This window comes from Glycine max, chromosome 2 (genome assembly GCF_000004515.6).
Source record: "Glycine max cultivar Williams 82 chromosome 2, Glycine_max_v4.0, whole genome shotgun sequence".
In the NCBI taxonomy this organism is placed as follows: Eukaryota; Viridiplantae; Streptophyta; class Magnoliopsida; order Fabales; family Fabaceae; genus Glycine; species Glycine max.
Genome location: NC_016089.4, coordinates 15,621,815 through 15,642,705, shown reverse-complemented (window position 1 = coordinate 15,642,705; position 20,891 = coordinate 15,621,815). Strand labels below are relative to the sequence as shown.

The 20,891-nt window shown below is 35.2% G+C and overlaps 3 protein-coding genes across 4 annotated transcripts; 1 reads left to right on the top strand and 2 right to left on the bottom strand.

Annotated features, from left to right (window-relative positions):
• Nucleotides 1-5,170: 5,170 nt before the first annotated feature.
• LOC100785233 (probable transmembrane GTPase FZO-like, chloroplastic) lies at nt 5,171-12,502 on the bottom strand. 2 transcript variants are annotated; one of them, XM_003520160.5, is made up of 11 exons: nt 11,558-12,502; nt 10,173-10,708; nt 9,989-10,057; nt 9,268-9,462; nt 8,983-9,114; nt 8,799-8,885; nt 8,241-8,681; nt 7,980-8,144; nt 7,475-7,705; nt 6,056-6,171; nt 5,171-5,505 (listed from the first exon to the last, which is right to left on the bottom strand). In XM_003520160.5, the coding sequence occupies exons 1-11, from the start codon at nt 12,045-12,047 to the stop codon at nt 5,223-5,225; spliced, it is 2,745 nt and encodes a 914-aa protein (XP_003520208.1). In that variant the 5' UTR covers nt 12,048-12,502; the 3' UTR covers nt 5,171-5,222. The 2 variants fall into 2 exon arrangements, with proteins under 2 accessions (XP_003520208.1, XP_006575072.1); XM_006575009.4 differs by having other exon boundaries at nt 9,268-9,327.
• A 466-nt stretch (nt 12,503-12,968) lies between these two features.
• LOC100795966 (chloroplast stem-loop binding protein of 41 kDa a, chloroplastic) lies at nt 12,969-15,438 on the top strand. The gene is made up of 6 exons (XM_003518876.5): nt 12,969-13,507; nt 13,647-13,768; nt 13,988-14,090; nt 14,189-14,327; nt 14,454-14,731; nt 15,140-15,438. Exons 1-6 carry the CDS (start codon nt 13,121-13,123, stop codon nt 15,320-15,322), a joined length of 1,212 nt encoding a protein of 403 aa, XP_003518924.1. The 5' UTR covers nt 12,969-13,120; the 3' UTR covers nt 15,323-15,438.
• A 1,253-nt stretch (nt 15,439-16,691) lies between these two features.
• Nucleotides 16,692-19,511, bottom strand: LOC100796487 (RAN GTPase-activating protein 1). The gene is made up of 2 exons (XM_003518877.5): nt 19,229-19,511; nt 16,692-18,526 (listed from the first exon to the last, which is right to left on the bottom strand). The coding sequence occupies exon 2, from the start codon at nt 18,513-18,515 to the stop codon at nt 16,914-16,916; it is 1,602 nt and encodes a 533-aa protein (XP_003518925.1). The 5' UTR covers nt 18,516-18,526; nt 19,229-19,511; the 3' UTR covers nt 16,692-16,913.
• Between the last annotated feature and the right edge of the window lie 1,380 nt (nt 19,512-20,891).

Sequence of the window (20,891 nt, the reverse complement as noted above, 5' to 3'; positions counted from 1 at the left end):
CATAATTACACAGCAGTAACCGTTTGATTCAAATTGTATCCATCAGATCCCTTGATTTAATTGTGATAATAACTCATAACGAAGATGTAAGAGGTTTGCAAGAAAAATTCAATTTGAAATCAAATTGATAAATTCCTGCTTGATAATTTGTGCTAGAATTTTTTTTATATTTGGTAAAATACTCTGCTAAAGTCCATCACAACATCTTCCTATGCTTAATTGAGGTGATTAGGTTAAAATTATACATCCGAAGTAGCACTCTAATTTTTCAATAATGACAAACGAAAAACTACTGAAATCAATGGCCACAACAATATTTCAACAGTAACAGTCGAAAGGTAAACTCTGTACTGGAATTCAGATCTCAAAATATTGTACTAGTTCATTGAAAAATTTCGAAGCTTAGAGACTCTCCTGAAATCAAATTGCAGGGAATAAAATAAAGGAAAAGGTAGACCAAGTGGGAAGAAGGGGAACACAATTCTTGGGTGGGAACTTCGTAGTTCAGACAAGCGAATCAACCTAGGTACATTTTTAACATAGCCTATATGAGTTTGTATTCACAAATTAAGGTAACATCACGGGAAAGAAAAATATAGGCTATGGTTGCATTGCATGGAGTTTGAAGTTGAGGTTATCTATTGAACAGTTCTGTTATTCAAAAGAAGTTTGAAAAATAATTGTATGGTCATTCAGCTTATGATCATTACCTATTCCATTCTTTTGCAAAGTGCAATTTTATTCACTCAATTGAATTCCCATTAGAGATGCCAATTTGCTGACAGTCTGACAGAAAATTGAAGGGAAAAATGAACATGTGGACTGTGGACAGATCTTAATAACTGTGGTAATAAATTTTGGTGTTACTATATATCATTTCTTTCCTTTGAAGATTCAAATAGCAGCCACTCTCAAATTTGAAATTTGGGTAGGTCCTGCTGGTTTCCACTTAGTTACAAGAAGTGGTAGTGAACGCGTTTCTGCTGTTTGCTGAAACCCTCTGATATTCTGAGGGAAGCCATTGAGCTTTTCTTTGAATAAAAGATAATAATAGTAGTATTTAAAGTCAACCGACCAAACAAAAGGAACCAATGAAATAGATAAATAGTGCCTCAATTGCTTTTTATTTATTTATTTTTTATTATCTATCTTTTAAAAAAATTAAAAAATTATTATTATCTTTTAAAATATACTCTTATTTTAAATTTTTTTATATATTTATCATAAACAGTAATAATAATAATAGTGATATATTAATTGTATTTTTGAATTGGACAACCATTTTTAAAGTACATAAATAAAAGGAAATATAAAAAGTAAAATCTTTGGAAAATCTTCATCTCCATGTCTTCTAAGCGAAGAGAGTTCTCTCCAACTTTCATTCAATTCTTCCATTAATCATCATGAAGATCAGAGTTATTTTTAAATTTCTTTGACTTCTTCCATCAGTCATTATTTTTAAATACCATTCTTCAAAGGGATTGCTAATGCATATTCTATAAATATTAGTTAAAGAACATTGAATACACTTTATTAAATACTTCTAATCACCTAAGAAATTACTATAAGTTAAATAAATTTTACAACTTTAATACAATATATTTTTTTTGCTGTAATTATTTTATTTTATTTTCTTAGTTAATATGCTAAGGCCTTTAATTAAAAAAAATTAATATACTAAGGACATGTTAGTATTTGAAGATTTGCTTAAACTAGATTGTTAAGTACCAAAAAGTTTAGCTCACTTGCTTGATAAGTGTATCTGATTTGTAAATTTTTTGATACATGTGTTTAATCTCTACGTATAAAAAGAAATGAATTGTTGTGTAAATTTTTAATAAGAGGAAAAGACATTCTGTTACTTTTCCTTCTTTGTCCTTGGCCTTTCTAGTTTCTAGGCTTTCCATTGGCCAAATCTGGACTTAGCAAATGGCAAAAATTGTACGGAAAATGCAAGAGTATATTATAAGCGTTAAAAAATTCAAGAAAAAAAAATGCTCTTGAACATATATGTTGTTTATGGCTGTTGAGGTGGTATTCATTGCACCCTAAACGTGCAAAGTAGGGCAAATTTTGGCTCAGACATGCAACATTAAAGGTCACTAATTAACTGTACACATCACTTCCCTAACATCATAATAATCTACGTGAAAATGAATCAGCAAACCGAGAGGAGAGTCACATGCAAATTCACTGTGTGAATGCATCCACACACTGCACTATTGTGTACGAGGTATCATGGATTATAAGTTGTCCACTTGCACCTGCGAAGTCACGAATTCACACACACAAAAGGACCAAGTTGTATCTGTGTGGCTCTTATATACTGTGCAGGAGCTTATGCAATCTAGCATAAGACGTGCACCACCTTGTATCATGATCGAGAATTAATGACAAATAGACGAGTCAGTTCATTATGGCAGATGCAATGAATGAAACAAATGCTATCCTGCACTGCTGCGAATAATTAATCGTTCACCCTAATGGTGAATTTGGCAAAACCGTGGAAATAGTGTTAAAAATAATATATAAGTTCTTTACAGAAAATTATACTTCCTCCTTTCCAGATTATATGACATTTTATAAAAATTATTCCAGATATATGTGGTTTTAAAAAATTAATGTTATATTAAATATCTGTGTATCATTGATTAAGGGTATATAATTCCTCACTTTCTTTTCACTATATAATGCACCACTCACTTAAAAAGAAAAAGTAAATTATACATAATTTTTCACTCATTTTCAAATTTATGCTAAAATCATGCATATGACCTTAAATATATTGGAAATAATAATCCTCCTTTAACTATTCGTGTCTGGTCATTTATATGATGTCCATCTAACCCTTGGTACTATTACAATCTTACATATTGATTGGCCTCCCGTACTGATATCGCAATGGTGATTAGGATATGTTTCTCCATTATAATAGTTTGAATTTAATTAATTAAGAACTTTTGCAAACTACAAATTTCTCAACATTAACCTAATCTCAATGTTTTCTTCTTCATTAATTTTTTATATAGATATAAGTGGTTCTACACATGTAAATATCCATTTCGCTTCTCAAATTGCAAACATTACCAATTTACGACTAGCATTTAAGAGCAGTTAAGTACAAAATCGCACGCATTCATTAGTAGAGGTCAACTCAACACAGCTTAATTAATCGATTGATTGCGCGGTTCCCCTTGACTTTTTTCACCCTACTACATTGGTGATCAGACAAAGGGTGACATAAGATATCAATTATACTGTACCAGGATTAGTTTTGAGACATATAACATTGCTGTCTATAAAGGAATCTTATTCCAATATTAAAGTACTTATGTTTATAAATGCTGAAACCGATTAAGGCAAGAAGAGAGGGGCTAGAATACCGTGCTGATTTTGGCACATCATACTCACAATGTCTTCTTAAGCAGTTGCTCTATATATATATTAAGAATTTAATGCAAGAAAAACAGGGAAGTTAAAATTGAACACGAGGAGAGCCCAAGGGAAACAAATATGAGTAAGGAAATAAAGAGGGGACAAGAATATCTGCGGCCATACACACTTTCTCCCCAGAAGTTCAAGTCTTCATAATCGAATATGCTCCCATGATACTCCTTTCATGGTTCTAAATGACCAATCATGGGAAAACATTATAAACCTTTGCCAGGGTCGTCTTCAGATATTTTGGAGCCTTAGGCAAAATTAGCGCATTTTAGTGTAATGTAAATTATTAATACAATTTTGTATAGATCTTGTAACATTATAGAATTTAAATAATTTTTAATTTTTTTTTATAATTACAATTTGTATACGTGGTGTCCATAATATTCTATAAACAATACTTTCAAATATTTATAACTTTCTAATTATATTTTTTAAAACAAATTAATATTTTGATATAACTTAATATTTCTATTAAAATAGTAATTTCTTCTATTAAAACTCCACTCAATACTTTTAATTTTAAAAATAAAATAAAATAACATCAATATCAAAATGGTTACTAAATTTAAAATATACTAATAAATAATAAAAAAGATCGGTGTTATTTAATATTCAAAATAATTGATTATTACATTGGGTCATTTACGAATTCCTGCGCATTGCCCCAATCAAAATTTGAATAACATTTCCCTTTTTTCCAAAAAAAAAAAATGTTATTGTCATATCTCTTTTGCATTTCATCTATATACTACACAAGAAATCGTTAACTGAAATTGGGCAACCGTGCAAGGCTGCAATTTGATCTTTGTCAAAAAAATATTTCTGTTTTTTGGGGGGAGAGGATGGAAGCTCATGTTAGTTAGTGTTGAAGAAACCCAGCTAAGGTGGGTTTGGAGGCAAACCTTGTAATAAATAGGACATAAGATTGCTTGAGATTGATATAGGGTATTAAACACTATCCAGTCTTACCTTCTTTAACCCACTTATGGAGATCGGGGACTACATTAATGTATAATGGTTTCCAAGAGAGCTGATTCCAGAGAAGTGGTTTCTTTGTTTGTTCTTACCTTATTTTGGAGCAAATTGGTTTGTAGAACACACAATTCCTAATTAAGTACACAATTCCTAACTAATTAATCATCACATGACATGTAATAAAGTATTATTAATTTTTCTTATAAATTAAAAAACTTTAAATGTCATGCAAAGATTAGCTGGGCCATGAATACTTAGTAATTGCTGACTATCTAAAAAAATTTCAATTATATATTAATGTTACATGTTTTTCCTCATTTTCTTTTCATGACACTTAATAATGTCACGCCTCATGATGTAACATTTTTGGATGACATAACATTTGATGATGTAAACTTGATTATGTCATCATTAATGATGTGAGAATTAATCACATCATTATTTATGAAGAATTGTCAGCCACATTAACGTTTATATTAAATACTGATAAGAGGAACCAAAGGTACAATCATTCGGAAAATTCAGAGACAATAAAAAAATTGTAAAGACAAATTTTTAAAAATTAAAAATATATTTAAGCTTTTAGAAAAACAACGTAACAAAACAAATGGGAGAAGCGTAGTCCGAGTTGACAATTTTCTTTTCTTTTCTTTTTATTACCAGAGTTGACAATTTTCCACTCGCATAATCGGATTGCCAATAATATACTCCAAAATTGTGAGGCTAAGATAGTCGGTAAGGTACACAACTGTTAGAAAGGACGGATTTCCTTTGTTTCAATAACGTAATTGGATAGTCCAAAGTCATGACACGTTAAGATTTTGAATGTCAATTTGTAGCGTTCTAAGTTTTTTCTCAACATTTGACAATTCTTCTTGAATCTCTACTAGCCTGTTAAGTCTATTCTGCGCTTCATCTTGGTAAGGTTTGCTAAGGACTTTCACAAAGGTATCCAAATTTTCTATGGCTTCAGTCAAATCCTTCTTCATGGCCTCTTCAAGTTCATATGCCAAGGTATCTGCTTTTCTTTTCACCTTATCTATCACCTTCTGCCTACGAGCTGGAAAAGTTGATATAGCTAGATACCTGCAACAGAAAAAAATGTCAATCCAGAATTCCAGATATCAGCAGCTAGTCAACAACCCAATCATGCAACCAACTAGAACTATCTTTAACCATCATACACGGAAACCTGTGACACAGCAAAAGAATTCTTAAATGTGCTTTTAACGCCAGCAATCATTGAACTCGGACTACATTTTCGCCCGTAAGAGTTTACAAACTGATCAATTTACTAAATTTTTAACCATATATATGATCAGTTTGTGAACTCTTATGCCTGATAACAATTATAGAGTACGAAAAATAAGGAGTAATGATCCATGATCATGAAGCAGGTTAAGAGTGGTCTGATATTCTGAATTAAGTTGTGGATGTTCATGTTCCTGTTGCGGTAATAGTGCATATTACAGCATAAAGCAAGCTATTTCTTCTTACAGTAAAGTGCACTCTAAATATGTTTTTCCTTTTATAAAGGGTCTATGATCAAAGTCTCATCAATCATTATATATGCACATATTTTGAAATAAAACCCTAAGCAATCAGAAAGGAAAGGAACTCTAATTGAATATATTACCCGCCAGCAGAACAAATGCCAAGAGCAAGAAGATCGTCCAAGGTGGTTTGCAGCACAGATGTCAGTAGCGAAGCAGATAAACCAGCCACACCTAGTTGACCAAAAGTCCCCAAAATCTAATTTAAAAGGAAAACATTTAAGATCAGATTCGCTTAGCAAAAATAATAATAACAATATGATGCTAAATTTCAAATCACAAAGGCAAAGTAAAAATATAATAATATTTACAACTCAGGAAGATTCAAACAATATTCACATTAGCATATGGATTGCCAGGGTCAACACAGACTAAATAGAATAATTTTTCAGAGATCCCAAAAATAACTTACTGTTAACAAGAAAAACGCATTATTAACTTATTATATAGATCCATGTTGTTACGTATCACAAAACATTCTATGGACAACTTGAAGGCATCATTTGTGGCATTTCAAAACTATAATAAAAATAGAAAGACAAAGCAGCAACCTGACAAAATCATGTAGTGGCAAGAATTATTTCTGACTAGCACAGTAGCACCACATTTAACAATAACTCTTTCTGAATAGCCTAGACATACGGCAAACTCATTTTTATTGGTTGATTCAGCTCTTCCACAAATTTATATTTCACAAAGAAGCAAAGTCAATTATGCTACTCTCCAACTAATCATCACCACATGAAGACTTTTTGCAGATTGCTTATAGTGTGTTTGGTTTCATGGGGGGAGTCATGAGAATTGATTTTGATTCCAGTCAAACTTGATTTTGTCAAAATATAGATGTTTGGGTATTCCAACTTTTGTTGGGTAAAATTGATTTTTCCTAAAAACCTCAGTTTGACTAGAAGTGATGAAAAGTAACTTTAACATTAGGTTGAAAAATTTACCCTAAGTTTTAAAGTAAACTTGTATCCAAGAAAAAAGAATCCAAATATAAATCACTTAACTTGAAAATCAATTTTGCAAACACTCATCCAAACACACTTAATTGACAATTGTTTGAATTTCCACTTAAATTTCATGGGAAGTTAATTGCACATTTAGTCCCTAGTTCCACAAAAGCTTGGTTATGGTCCCCAAGTAAAAGCAATATTTCCCATGTAATTTTTAAATTGATTCAATTATGTTCCTCTATCACTTTGTTGTTCAATTGAGGTGACATGACCATTATTTTGCCGATATGGAGATTGAAGAGCTCTCTCTTTTCTTTTAATGACATAATGGTATTCTTGCTCACATAAAACAAATCCACATTAGCCCAATTGCCTTCAATTGAAGGCAATCTGATGAAGGAACATAACTGCATCATGTGAGCAAAACTAAAGCAATTGAAACAAGAGGGCCAAAATTTAACTTCTCTCAAACAAGGGAACCAAATTGCACTGAAGGACCTAAGAAAAAACAGTGATAAATTATTTTACAAAGAATTCCAAGCTTACCATTTCCCGTACTTCTTGCTCAAATGACTTAGAAACTGCATTGCTGCTGAAATTGTCAATCACCTGGCTGCCAGCTTGATCCACTTTCTTTAGCAACTGGTCCGTCTCAAAATTTATCTGACTACTTTCATGGCTCAAGGAGGGCCATCGTTTTTCAAAGGATTCCTTGTATAGTCTCCCTTGTTGGGTATATTTGGAATATAACCAATTTCCGTATTCTTCTAGAATTTTCTATGGATAAAAACTATTTTAGCATAACATACCCACGTAACTTTTACTAATAAAATATTATTCATTTAATCCAGCATTTATGCCATTTGATGTCTTGGGGCTATCCCAATCAAAAGCAGGCTAAAGTGGATAGTTAAATCAAATCATTCTGACAAGCAAGAGAGGAAATCATTGCAATATGATGATCAAGATTCACTAGTTTCCAGATCAAATAAGATGGTAACAATGCAATACCAAAACTAAAATCCTAAACAGATTACAGTCAGAAAATAACCTGGACAGCGGAGACAGCAGGACCAATTATGTCATTCTGAATCCTTGAGGTAGTAGGCATTACATTTTTTTCTCCTTTGAAAGCATATGAAGCAATAATATCAAAATTTGACAATTGCAGATTAGCTTCAACAAGCTCTATGACACGTGATTTTGTAGTTTCAATCTGATGATGTGTACCAAGGCATATTTAAGAACATATCCATCAAGAGAAAATCAAATTGGCCTGAATTTAAAACGTTATAAACATCATATAACATACCAAAGACAGAGTTTGTCTCCTCCAAGAAAGGCTCTCAGTTACCATATTCAAAGCAAAATCATTTACATTATTAACAATGTCTTCTACTGCAGCCAAATCCTGCTTGGCATATCGGTAGTCTTGTGTCACAAGAGTTTCACATGCAGAAATTAGTCTATCTGCAATTGCAACAGGTGTTTCAAGTTTGAGCCTCATTCTGTCCATTCCTGGGATTGTTGACCCATCTAGAAAGCTATACAAGAAGTTTTCAAGTTCAAAGAAACTGATGGCACCATAATGAGAATCAGAGGTTGATAATTCTTCATTTAGCCTCCCAACATTGGTGGTAGCCATAAGTTTTGCTTCAAGAGCAGACCGAGCAGATACAGGATATAATATGACATCTTCAGTATTCAGCAATCTCTGTATATTGTCCTTAATGAAGGACATTGCTTCCTCAAGCTGCATTGAATTGTGAAAATATAATGTAAACCTAGTTCAGCAATTACACTACAAAAAAACTTGTTCATAAAATATCAGTATGCCAATAACTAATAAGGATCAAAACACAATGCATACCTCATGATTATTCTGATATATGTCAGCTTTATTCAAGACAAAAACCGCTTTCTTTTTCCACTGCTGAGAATAACGAAGAAAAGCAATCTGAAAACAACATAAAACATGTCATAGCCCTGCCTGGCCAATGATAACCAATAATCAAAACAAGAGAGTATGCCCCATCCAGAATGACTGACCATACCTCACTTCCAGTTAAAGGACGATCAGCAGAAATGACAAAAAGAAGTAAATCTGCACGGGGTACAAATTCCTCTGTAAGACGCTGCTGCCTCTGAAGAATCACATTAGTTCCAGGTGTATCAACAATGGTCATCTGTTTTCAGAAGAACAAAAAAAACTTCTGAGAGCATTCTAATTACAAACAGAAAATGGTAGTTAGAGGCGATGATATATAAAACTGAGTCTTGAATCTTGATACACATAAAGGACATAAAGGACATGAAGGAACCATAAGGAATTGACTTACCTCCTTAAGAATTGGAGCAGGAATGTAGCAAATATATTGACCATCTGGATGCCTTTCACACTGTTGTTGTTCAATATCTAAGTCAGTATATCGTAAAAATGTGATCTCATTAGTTGTTGGAACAACTCCCTCTTTGAGATATCTTTCTCCAAGAAGCGCATTAATCACAGTAGATTTACCAGAGTTGAATTCCCCCTGGTAATATCAAGATTTAATTTAAAATAAAAAAGATAAAAGGCATGATATCATGTCAATTAACTTCAGCACTTTGGCATTTGTATGAAGTCTATATAGAAAGCAGGTGATTTTGGAATTTCACCCAATTAATTCCCTTTTTGAGTTAGAATAAAAATTAAAGGGGAGCAGGAGAAACAGAAAAAACCAACATATAGCATTGTTCCAAGTAGAATAATAAGAACAAAGAACAGAGACCACATACTATATGAAAAAAGACTACTGAGGACAATAGAGTTTCTGAAGTTTGTAAAGACAGAAGAAATAACTACTCCCCATAAGTAAACCATGGTTCAACACTATAGAAATGCTTACATATGGAGGTAATCAGACGTTTAGGTGAATTAAAAGCAGAAATTTTTCACGACAAATAGCACTTATTAGTTAAGTAGTTTCTAACTAAAAGAAGATTTCTTTTTGAAATTTAGAGCTAATACCAATGTATATTCCAGGAACCAGAATTTGTTGAGATTCAGCACACAATTACCACTATAACCAGTAAGAATGGCTCATCAATTTGAGAAACCGCATCATTAAGAAGTGAAACCTCCTCCATCTGTCATTTGAAACGAATCCCAATTCAACACAAAGTAAAAAATATACTGTCAAAACACAGAATAACAAAAAAAAAGAATTACTTCAAATACCAAATATTTTAATTAAAAGATCACCAGAGGTGCAGCCCTCTTGATAACTTCAATAGCTTCATTCAACACCAATCTCTCTGTTTCAATTAATAGTTTTTCCCTATCCTCCAGCTTAACAAACCCAGCCACAACCTCTGTCTCACTCTGAAAACCATTATCTACATTCAGTTTATTCTCACTCATCCTCCCACCATCATCACTTGCATACACAGTGCCAAATAGTTTGTGCAAGAACTCATCGCCAAACAAACCAAAATTCGCCAAACTAGTAACAAAACCACTAGCACCAGAGGCAAGCAAACCCGACGCATCAGCATAAGACATGTTGTTTTTCACACACGAGACAAAAATAGGAATCTTCACACTCTCATACAGAGAACCAACTTCCTGACCAACACGATTCAGGTCACCACCACCATATATAAGAAAATCAGCACCTTCTGATTTAGACGCATTCACCGCAGCATCCACGGTTTGAACAATCCTAGCAACCAAGGGAAGAACCACCAATTCAGACTTTGAATCCAACATCGTATTTCTAGCAACAACGGTGGGAAGGCCTGCATGAAATATATTTCTTATTAAATAAGGCTAATCTGTTGGACAAAATGCTTAAGAGAGAAAAAGAGAAATTATTAAAGACATACAGGTGAGTTTTATTAATTCTTTTTTGTAAATTGAAAAACTCAGATACATGTGTCAGTGTCACCCTTAAAGATAGGGATGGGCATGGATCAGGTTCAGGAAATATTTAGATCCAAATTGATCAATGTTAATCAGTTTGGGTTGGTTCAAATTTTGTTTGACAACCTGAACCAAATCAACTGATCATATTGATATTGGTTTGGGTCGGGTCATTGTGTCTATTAATGAAAAATAAAAAACATGGGAAAACTATAAAATTAAAGAAAAAAGGAAATCATAATAAAATTAATGAATAATATTGAAACTTAAAATTATAGAGTGAGAAAAAAAAAAGATTATGCAAAATTATCTAACCGTGTAAAATAGTTTCACCATCATCCAATCGCAACCCATCATCTATAGTAGGTTTGTTGACTTGTACAAAATTATCTTAAAATTGTCGGTGCATCACCATTAAATTCTTATAGAATTACACACCATAAAAGTTATATAACTATAAAATTGCATAACATACAAAATTTCTAAAATGGTACAACTGTAAAAGTTTGGATTTGTGTTCCATGTGCACAGATCGAATGCCCGAGCCTATATAATTGAGTTTGTAATTTCAAAATCTGAACTAAAATAATGGTCCAAACCAACCAAACCGAATTTTCTTGTTCGGTTTAGTTTGGGTTGATCGAGTTGACCTGGACCCGTGTGAACTCCTACACAAAGTTAGTCATATCAAACTATGCAATACTTAATTTGGTAGAGTAAAGAACCTTGGTCAGAGAGCAAAACTCCGCTAGCGGCGGTGGCGGCGGCGATATCAACGCGCTCAGCGACAAGCAAATAGGCGCGGTCTTGAATCAGGGACTTCAACGAGCATGCAGCCTCGTAGAGCTTGCCGCCGCTGGCTTCGTTGCTAGCGAGGACGACGATTCCGACCCATTTGGAGACGGCCCTGTCGATCAAAGCCAAGGCGTCGGTGTCGGCGCTGAGAACCTCGGCGGGATCGAGTTGGAGGACGAGAGTGGGGACCTTGAGCTCGGGCCTCTTGTAGCCGCCGGGGAAGAGGGTTCGGGGCTGCGGCGGGTCGCGGGGCCGGAAGAGTTGCTGGTTGAACTGGGAGGAGGAGCCATTGGAGAGCGAGTTTATGGGAAAAGCACGTGCGCGGCGAAGGGGAAGAGAGGAAGAGCGAGAGAAGAAGGTGTGGCGTGGGATGATTGCAGTGAACGGTGACGAAGGGGATGTGACGGAACAAGGTACCATGGATTCGGGAGGAAGAGAGATAGGGGGATGGGATTGGATTGCGTTTTCGGACTCCAATGTTCCTCCGTCACTCAAATCTCACTCTTTTATCTTTTCTATATCCAACTCTCTCAAATATCAACAACTTCGTCTCGCCCAACAAAATCACCACCTACTAGTACCTACGTCAAATCTAATTTACATTGTTTTTTTTTTTATTTGAGTTGAGTAAATTATTTATTTATTATAAAATTTGTTCAAAGAAATTAAACAAAACTTAATAAAGCTCACAAGTTAGGGTTAGAGTTAGGGTTAACGCAATCCCGTAAGATTTCATGGCATTCACTTGTGAGAATGCGTGAATCTTTCATTCTTACGCATAAGAAAAAATGGTTCTTAATTATTAATATTTACTATGTATATTTTCTGTGTGCATTAAAATTATTCTCTAACCAATATATAGTTAAAGTAACACATTTATCAATATTAGTTGTTATAAGCTGATCAAGAATTTGGAGCTAGTATATAGTTAAAGTAAAATCATTTATACAAATGTAGGTTTTTTTGGTTCAAAAATGGCATACCCATACATTGAAACGCGTGCCAACTGAAATCGAAACTCTCATCAGATCCATTTCGATGACTATTTTTGACTGTATGAGATCTCGGTTATTTAGTCATAAAAAATATTATTATTATTATTATTATGCATAAAAAAGATATTAGTAGTGTATAAATCTCAGCGTTGACAATAAAGGACAGTTAAATTCTTAAATTATGGTGTAAAAGTAAAATAAAATATAAAAAAAAAGTTAATTGAAATTTATAATCAGTTTTAATTATAACAAATTAAAAACAAAAACAAAACTCTTCAATTAAACAATAAACATCCATAATTTGTGGACTTCATTTATGTTCATATTAGTTTAGCCTCTTTGAATAGGAAAAGTGATTAACATCCTAAATTTGTGTAGTGTCTATGACCACATATGTTGGTTGGTAATGAGAAATGAGGATGGTAGATATCAGTTAAGTTAGCTTTATCTGGAACTGCTGGTTCTCATAGTCTCTGAAAGCAGAGGAGTTACCGACCAATGGCCACCATTGCTTCTTCCTCATCCACTGTGCTCTTCTCTGCATCCTCTTCCAACCTCCTCCCATTTTCACACCCTTCTACTTCGCGCCTTTCTTTCTCTTCTTCCCTTCACTCCTCATCCTTCTCTCTATCAATTTCTCCTTCCTTTTTGTCATACTATTCTTCAAGTTCTACACACTTTGCCACTCATGCTGCCTTCAGCATCAGTGCCAGTGCCGCCGAGAAGAAGAAGGTGCTCATCGTGAATACCAACAGCGGCGGGCATGCCATCATTGGCTTTTACTTTGCCAAAGAGCTTCTTGGTGCTGGCCACTCAGTCACCATACTCACTGTTGGTGAAGAAGGCTCCGACAAGATGAAGAAACCTCCTTTCAACAGATTCTCAGTATGTGATCTTTAAATTTAATTCTTTTTTCGTATTAGACATATTCATGTTGTCTGGATTTAGCTACTTGCATTGATTAAAATCAATAAATGTTGTGAATTCCAATCACCATGTCGAGATTTTATCGTGGAATAATCAGGAAATTGTGAGTGCCGGAGGGCGCACGGTGTGGGGAAATCCTGCAGAAGTAGGGAGTGTTGTAGGAGGGGAAGTGTTTGATGTGGTCTTGGACAACAATGGCAAGGATCTTGAGACTGTGAGGTTTGTTATATTTAATTCTCGTGCACTTGTGTATAATACTTGACTTGCATGCCTTCTTGTTAACTTAAGTGGCATGTAACACATACAATTTGTATTAGTTCCATGCTACTATGATAGCATAATGCAATTGTTAGAATTCTGTTAAAGAAACAGAACTCATGGACATTACTAGATGCAATATCTAAGACAGACATGATAAATATCAGACTTCACTTGTAGGCCGGTGATTGATTGGGCCAAGAGTTCAGGTGTCAAGCAATTCCTGTTCGTCAGCAGTGCTGGAATCTACAAACCAACAGATGAACCTCCACATGTTGAAGGCGTATGTTGAATATTCTTATATTCCCCAATTAGCATTTGTAAAACTACTATGCCAATAGCAATTATATAAAATTGAAGTGAAAATGCACTGTGGTGTAGGATGTTGTTAAAGCAGATGCTGGTCATGTTGAAGTGGAGAAATACATTGAAGAAACCTTTGGAAGTTGGGCAGTGTTCCGGCCACAGTACATGATTGGGTCTGGCAACAATAAAGACTGTGAGGAGTGGTTTTTTGACAGTAAGGGGAACTTTCTAAACAAACTTTATTATTAGCTTTTAATACTACATATGAATCCTTGTTTCAATAAATAATCTTTTCTAGAAGGATCAATACTAAAAACAATGTGCAATGTCATATTTGTAGGGATTGTTCGGGACAGACCTGTGCCAATTCCTGGCTCGGGACTGCAACTCAGTAACATAGCTCATGTTAGGGACTTGTCCTCAATGCTTACTCTAGCTGTTGAGAATCCAGAAGCTGCAAATCAGACCATTTTCAACTGCGTAAGTGACCGTGCAGTGACTCTAGACGGAATAGCCAAACTATGTGCTCAAGCTGCAGGGCGCCCCGTTAACATTTTGCATTATGATCCAAAAGCTGTTGGAGTTGATGCAAAGAAGGCTTTCCCTTTCCGCACCTATGTACTTACTATTACCCTATCTTCTGATCTAGTTTAAAACCTTATTGCATAATGCATGGAAACGCCCTAATGCTGAACACAAATCATTAAAGTGATTAACAGGACAGGGTGATAATGCTCCCTTGTTAATCAGTTTTCTGACTTTGTTTTGCACACTAAAAAAATTACGCATACATAGTTTTGAATACTTGCAACAAAAATATCTGTTTAGAATGTCTTGTTTAACACAAATTACTACTAAACGAATTAAGCTCATACCAAGAAAAGTTACACATACATTGTATTGAATTCTTGCAACCCATTTAGAATGCTCTATCAAGCTGACACATATTGTACAAATATTTTCAATTATTCAACCTTCTTGGTTATAGCCTTACACTTTATACAATCTTCTTTATGTATTATGCAGCACTTCTATGCAGAACCTAGAGCAGCCAAAGCTAAATTGGGATGGCAATCAACCACAAACCTCCCTGAAGACCTAAAAGAACGGTTTGAGGAGTACGTAAAGATTGGGAGAGATAAGAAGTCCATCCAGTTCGAGCTAGATGATAAGATATTGGAGGCGTTGAAAGTTCCGGTGACTGTGTGATCCATTTATATCCAAAATGTGTAAAAACAATTCAGACAAGACTGTAAGATTTTTTTTGTCGCTCAATTTAAATGATGTGCAATGAAGAAAGTTACTTCTCTCCTTATTACATAAAACAAAAGAAACTTACAGTATCTCTAACCCAACAACAACTCACTTCGGGTGCTTAAAATGGAACTCACATGTATATATCACTCACTTTTATTCTTTCCAATTCAAGTATCTTTGAATACTTAATTCTCACAATGGAGCAACTCTCTTTGAGTGCTTCCAATGGGATTCACAAAAATTTATTTTATCTGCAATGTAACAGTCACTTTCATTCTTATAATCATTTATGTTTATTTTTTATTTTTTTTAATATCTTAAAAACAAATAGTACCGGTGCTACAATAAGCAATCGATACTTAAAGAAAAAAGTAACTAATGCGTGTATAGTGAGAAATGCTTATTAAACAAGATGCTTGCAGAGCTCAAATACTTGCGGAGCAATATGTTAAAGTTGGTTTTATGGTGCTTAAGCAGCTCAGTTAGGATATCATGACTAAAATCATTCCAAATTCAGTCCGATGCTATCTTCAAACTATAAATAATAAAAGCACTAATCCCCGTGCAAGGAGGAAGAAAACCGTTGGATATGAACCACCGGTTCAACACAACCAAAGTAACCACTAACCACTATCCAATTATAATTAGCATGGTGAGTACCAGATCCATGCCAAGTGGATAACCAAATAAACCATCTATAGTCGCATTCTCCCTTGAAAAAAATACACCCGATAATAAAAAAATTGAAAACAATTTAAGCGCCCGTTTGATTTATCCGTTTAATTTTGATGGAATTAATTTCAGTGAGTAGTCTTTTTGAGGAATAAAATGTGTACTTAAATTAATCAAAACCACTAATTTTTATTGATAGTGTATTTTTTTATTGAAAAGTATGAAAGAATAATTTGTTTACTTTTGGCCACGATAACGTTCAATTGAAATTTCCTTAAAATGCGCAAAACATCATTTCCATTCCAACTTGCACTTGATCTTGCAACCCATCATTTTACAAAACGTACAAATTTCAAAGAGAAAACATAAGGAATCATGGATAAAGAGTCAATATTTAGGTCTGCCAGCATATTTTTCAACTAAAGCACCGAGATACTGTAACTACATTCAAGTTAGCTACGCACCTACGCCAATTACTTTTAGATCCATTGCATGCAATTGGTCTGTGTTGTTTATAGCCTACAAGGCACAACCACAAAATATGATGCGGTTATTCAAATAATCTGCGAATGGAATCAATTGCCAAAATATAGAGAGACCGCAGAGACCCAGCAACGAAAGAAAACAAATTGCCAGCAAAAGCACAATAGAACCCAAAAATTTCTGCAGCTAATACCATTCTTGTTTTGCCAGATATATTAAGAGCATACATCTAGTAAACTTCTAAAATGTCGGGTCATGGAATAGAATATCTAAAATACAAAGATCAAAGCTAGCTATTGTGCATGAAACAAGTGTGTCTGTTGAAAATATTAAATGGCCTACAGATTAATCTTGAGTAAAGGTTGCATGTTTGTTCCTGCGAATCTTCCTAAATCCCAAGGCCCTTCAGTTTTGATTCCAATTCATCATGATCAGCATCTTCTTCAGCCTCCTCATCAGTGTCTTCTCCATCAGGATTATTCTCATCCAAAGGACCCAGCATATCAGGTGAGTTTTTGAATATATTTTTCAACTCATCAATTCCTTCATCAGAAATGAAGTTAGCATTAATGTTAAGCAACTTAAAACCTGGTTTTCCCACAACAGCTTCAGCCACCAGCTTAGCTCCTGACCATGTGATCGAGTTAGTGCTCAAATCAACTTCAATTAATTGGCCGTGACCTCCTTCCAGTGCCTTGCTGATCAAAACTGCACCTTCATCCTTCAGTTCATTCTCAGATAAATTTAACTTGGTGAGGAATTGTTTTGATGATATACAGGCAGCCACAGAAGCAGAAGCTTTTGCAGTAATGTCATTCCCAGCCAAATCCAAAATTTCCAGTGATGGTGCAGATTCCTTGAGGGCATTAGCAAGGGCTTCTGCACCATCATCCTCCAGGTTCAAATAACTGAGGTATATCTCTGTAAGATCTGTAAATGCAGGTATAACTTTACTTAGAGCAACTCCAGCTTCTTCTCCAAACATGTTGTCACGCAAGTCAAGCTTCCTCAAATGTTTACAAGCCCCAAGTGCTTCAGCAAGGGCAACTCCACCATCAGAGCCTACTCTGGTTGATGAGCACCGAAAATCTTCCAAAGCTGGGGAATGTTTCACAATTTCAGCAATAGCAATTGCCCCTTCATCCCCAGTCATGTTGTTATGGAAATGAAGAACCCTAAGCTTCTCAGTGGAAGGAAGCAATTCAGAAACTGCTTTTGCAGCTTCCTCTGATATACCATCATTCATCAAATAAAGCTCCTCCAAGCTAGTTTGTGATTTTAGGAGTGACCGAAAAGCTCTAACCCCTTTTTCACCCATGGCATTATTTGACAGGTTCAGATACCTCAAAACACTACCTTCCAGTGCAGAAGAAAATATAGTCATCACTTCAAGAGCCTCTGCTTCTGGTCTTCCAGCAATGAAATCTGAAAGATCCACCTCTTTCAATTGATCCTTAACTGATAATAGAATGGGTTCAGCAACACGGGCAGCATCCAAGCCAAAACTTCTATTGCTAAAACATATCTTGGTATAATACTTTGGTCCCGTCAATGGTTTCAAAACTTCTGCAGCTTCCTCCCCACTAATAAAGTCTCTGCGACCCCCAGATATGTCAAAAACAGTTTCAGCAGTTGAACCAGACTTTTCAGTTATCAACTCTCCATCCTCCTTCACTTTTGGGCCTCTTTTCAGAGCCTCCAACATGAGCTTACTTGATTCCTTAGCATAAATTTGCACAGCAGAACTCCCATCACCATCAGGCTCCTTCTCAAAATGTTGGGTTGCAGTAGCAAAAGCTACATCCTCAATGTGTTTCGCATCCTCCTCAGCCTCTTCCTTGCTAAGAAGGCCATACTTTCTAGAGAAAATTGACGGAGTTGTAAGGTTCTTGGTCATCCGCTCTACAAGCATTAGCCTAGTACTCTGGCTAGGAGGCCATAATTTGATGGTAAGGGGGCGATGTTGGTATGCCTGACTTGTAGAATCCATATCAAGGCAACCTGGAAACAAGTATAACAGCAATTTTACAGGTCTTTGATAAAACCATACATTTCACTACAACCAGAAAACAATAGAAGACAGAAACTGCTTACGGAAAATCTTGAATTGGAAACTCTAAAAATAATAGCAACAACCCAATAAAATCAAAAACAAAATCAAAAAATCATAATATGAATATTGTGATATACTGTAGAAAAATCTGGTTATTAATGGCCACAAAAAACCTAAAATTTAACATTCATTCATTTGCAAAAGTCAACAACTACGATATAAAATCCAAAAAACATATCACATAAAATACATCGACCTAGTGCGTGTAAAACCAAAAGGGACAAACTACATGAATTCCAAGAGATAATAACACGGACCTAAAAATTTACGGATCCAGCATTTGCGAACATAAATGCTGTTTCAACATCTCAAGTGAACATTCTTGATAATTATAAAGAGCAGTGAAAGAAATTACAAAGATCCAGTTCGGGGAGAAATCCATGAATCGAAGCATAGTTTCATTTTCTAAAAAATTGAGAGTAAACCAAACAGAACAACTACGACACCACGCCGGAAAGAAAGTTAAAATGAAAATGGGGGAAAACCCTAAAACCCGAGAGAGAGAGAGAGAGAGAGAGAGAGAGAGTATTATAACAACGTTATCCAGAAGAAAAAGTGAGCAGAGAGAAACGAGGGAACGGATTGAGTACCTCGGCGAGAATGCAATCGCGAAGTGAAACCCTAGAAAGAGTGTGAGGGAGGGGTTTTTTTCTTCTTCTTCTTCTTCTTCTGAAATTGGAGAAGTTTGAAGAGGATTGGTTGAGTGTTTTAAAAGATGGTACTGGTATCTGGTGGAGCGGGGAAAATTAAAAATCAAGTAAATGCGGGTCGATATTTTTCCATTAAAAAAATATGCGGATATGGAAAGCAGCGCGTGCATGTGGAAAAAACTGGAGGGAAATCATGCAAAATTAAAACAACCGTAATGATTCTAACCCAACCTTTTTTCAAATAGGGCCAGAGAATTTAAAAACCCGAAGCGTGGGTTTTTCGCTTCCCTTCTCCACTTTTTCTCTGTCCAATTACAATCATACCCTCGACTCACCGTTGTATTTACGCTTTCTTTTTGCTCGAACCCAATTTGTGCTCGTGTCAGACAGTAGATTGGGCCTTGTCATGGGCCCTGGTGAATCCGTTGCATGGGCTTCAATTCAGGAAGGACGTCAAACCTGCCTAGAGAATTATTTTATTTACGGAAACAAAAAGGAATCGTGTTTTTATTGTTAACTGAACATCCCCAATACCAGAAGAGCAGTCACTCATCCCAAACCCATTGAGAACAACAACACCAACTCAAAACACCTCACCCCAAATCCATAAACCCCTCAGCAAAACCTGCAACAAAATCCCAAAATGGTGGTGCAGGAAAGTGGCACCCATGATGGTGGGGTGCACGGATGACACGGTGGTACAGCAAACTCACGCATGCGTAGCCTTGAAGGTTGAGGTCATGCATGCATGGGTCTATTAGAGCATGGTGGTGCTGCACACACCCAAAATTGGGGTCGCTGGGTTCATATCTAGGGCAAAAATGGCGCAATGGTTATGGGTTGGGTGGTGGCAGGGTGAGGAAGTTGCACGCAACATGATGCTACTCGGATCTCAACTAGGGAGTAGGGAAGGGCAAGGGTGCTTGGAGGAGGGAGTTAGGGGAGTTGGAAGTCATAGAGGAGGGGGGAGGAGTAGTGGGTGTAGGGATTTGGACATGTGGGCAAAAGAGACATTTAATCCCATTTGGGTGTGTCAATAACACTTTTAATTCCTACGGCTGAACCACGAGGGGATACTGTCTAATTCTTAAATAAATCTTCATAACTTAGGCTACTATAATGCTACTACGTAGTCTTGTAGTATCTCACGTGTGTGTCACTGTTATATTTTTCCTTGTTTCTTAACATCGGGGAAATGCCATATTTGTCGTCTAACTTAGATAGGGCATAAGCCCGCACGCCTTCATTTTCGTATTAGGTCGCGTGAGGGGTGACTTTTTTCTTTATAAAACCTATAATATTACAGATATTGTTGATATTATTGTCTAATCAAACTTAGCATTGCATTTTAAGTAATCATTATTTCATCAGGATAAATAAAATTAAGTGTTAAATTTGGTTTAAAAAACAAGTCCAAACGTAATGATACGAAGGGTCTATTTCATTGTTTTTTTACTTTTTTAAAGTATACTCTGTAAAATAGTTCTGAAGAACTGTTATTTTATAGAAAAATATAAATTTGTTTGATAAGTATTGATTTGGAAACAATTTTGATTTTTTTTTAAAAAAAAAAAAAAAAAAAAAGAGGCCACTCAAACAATTT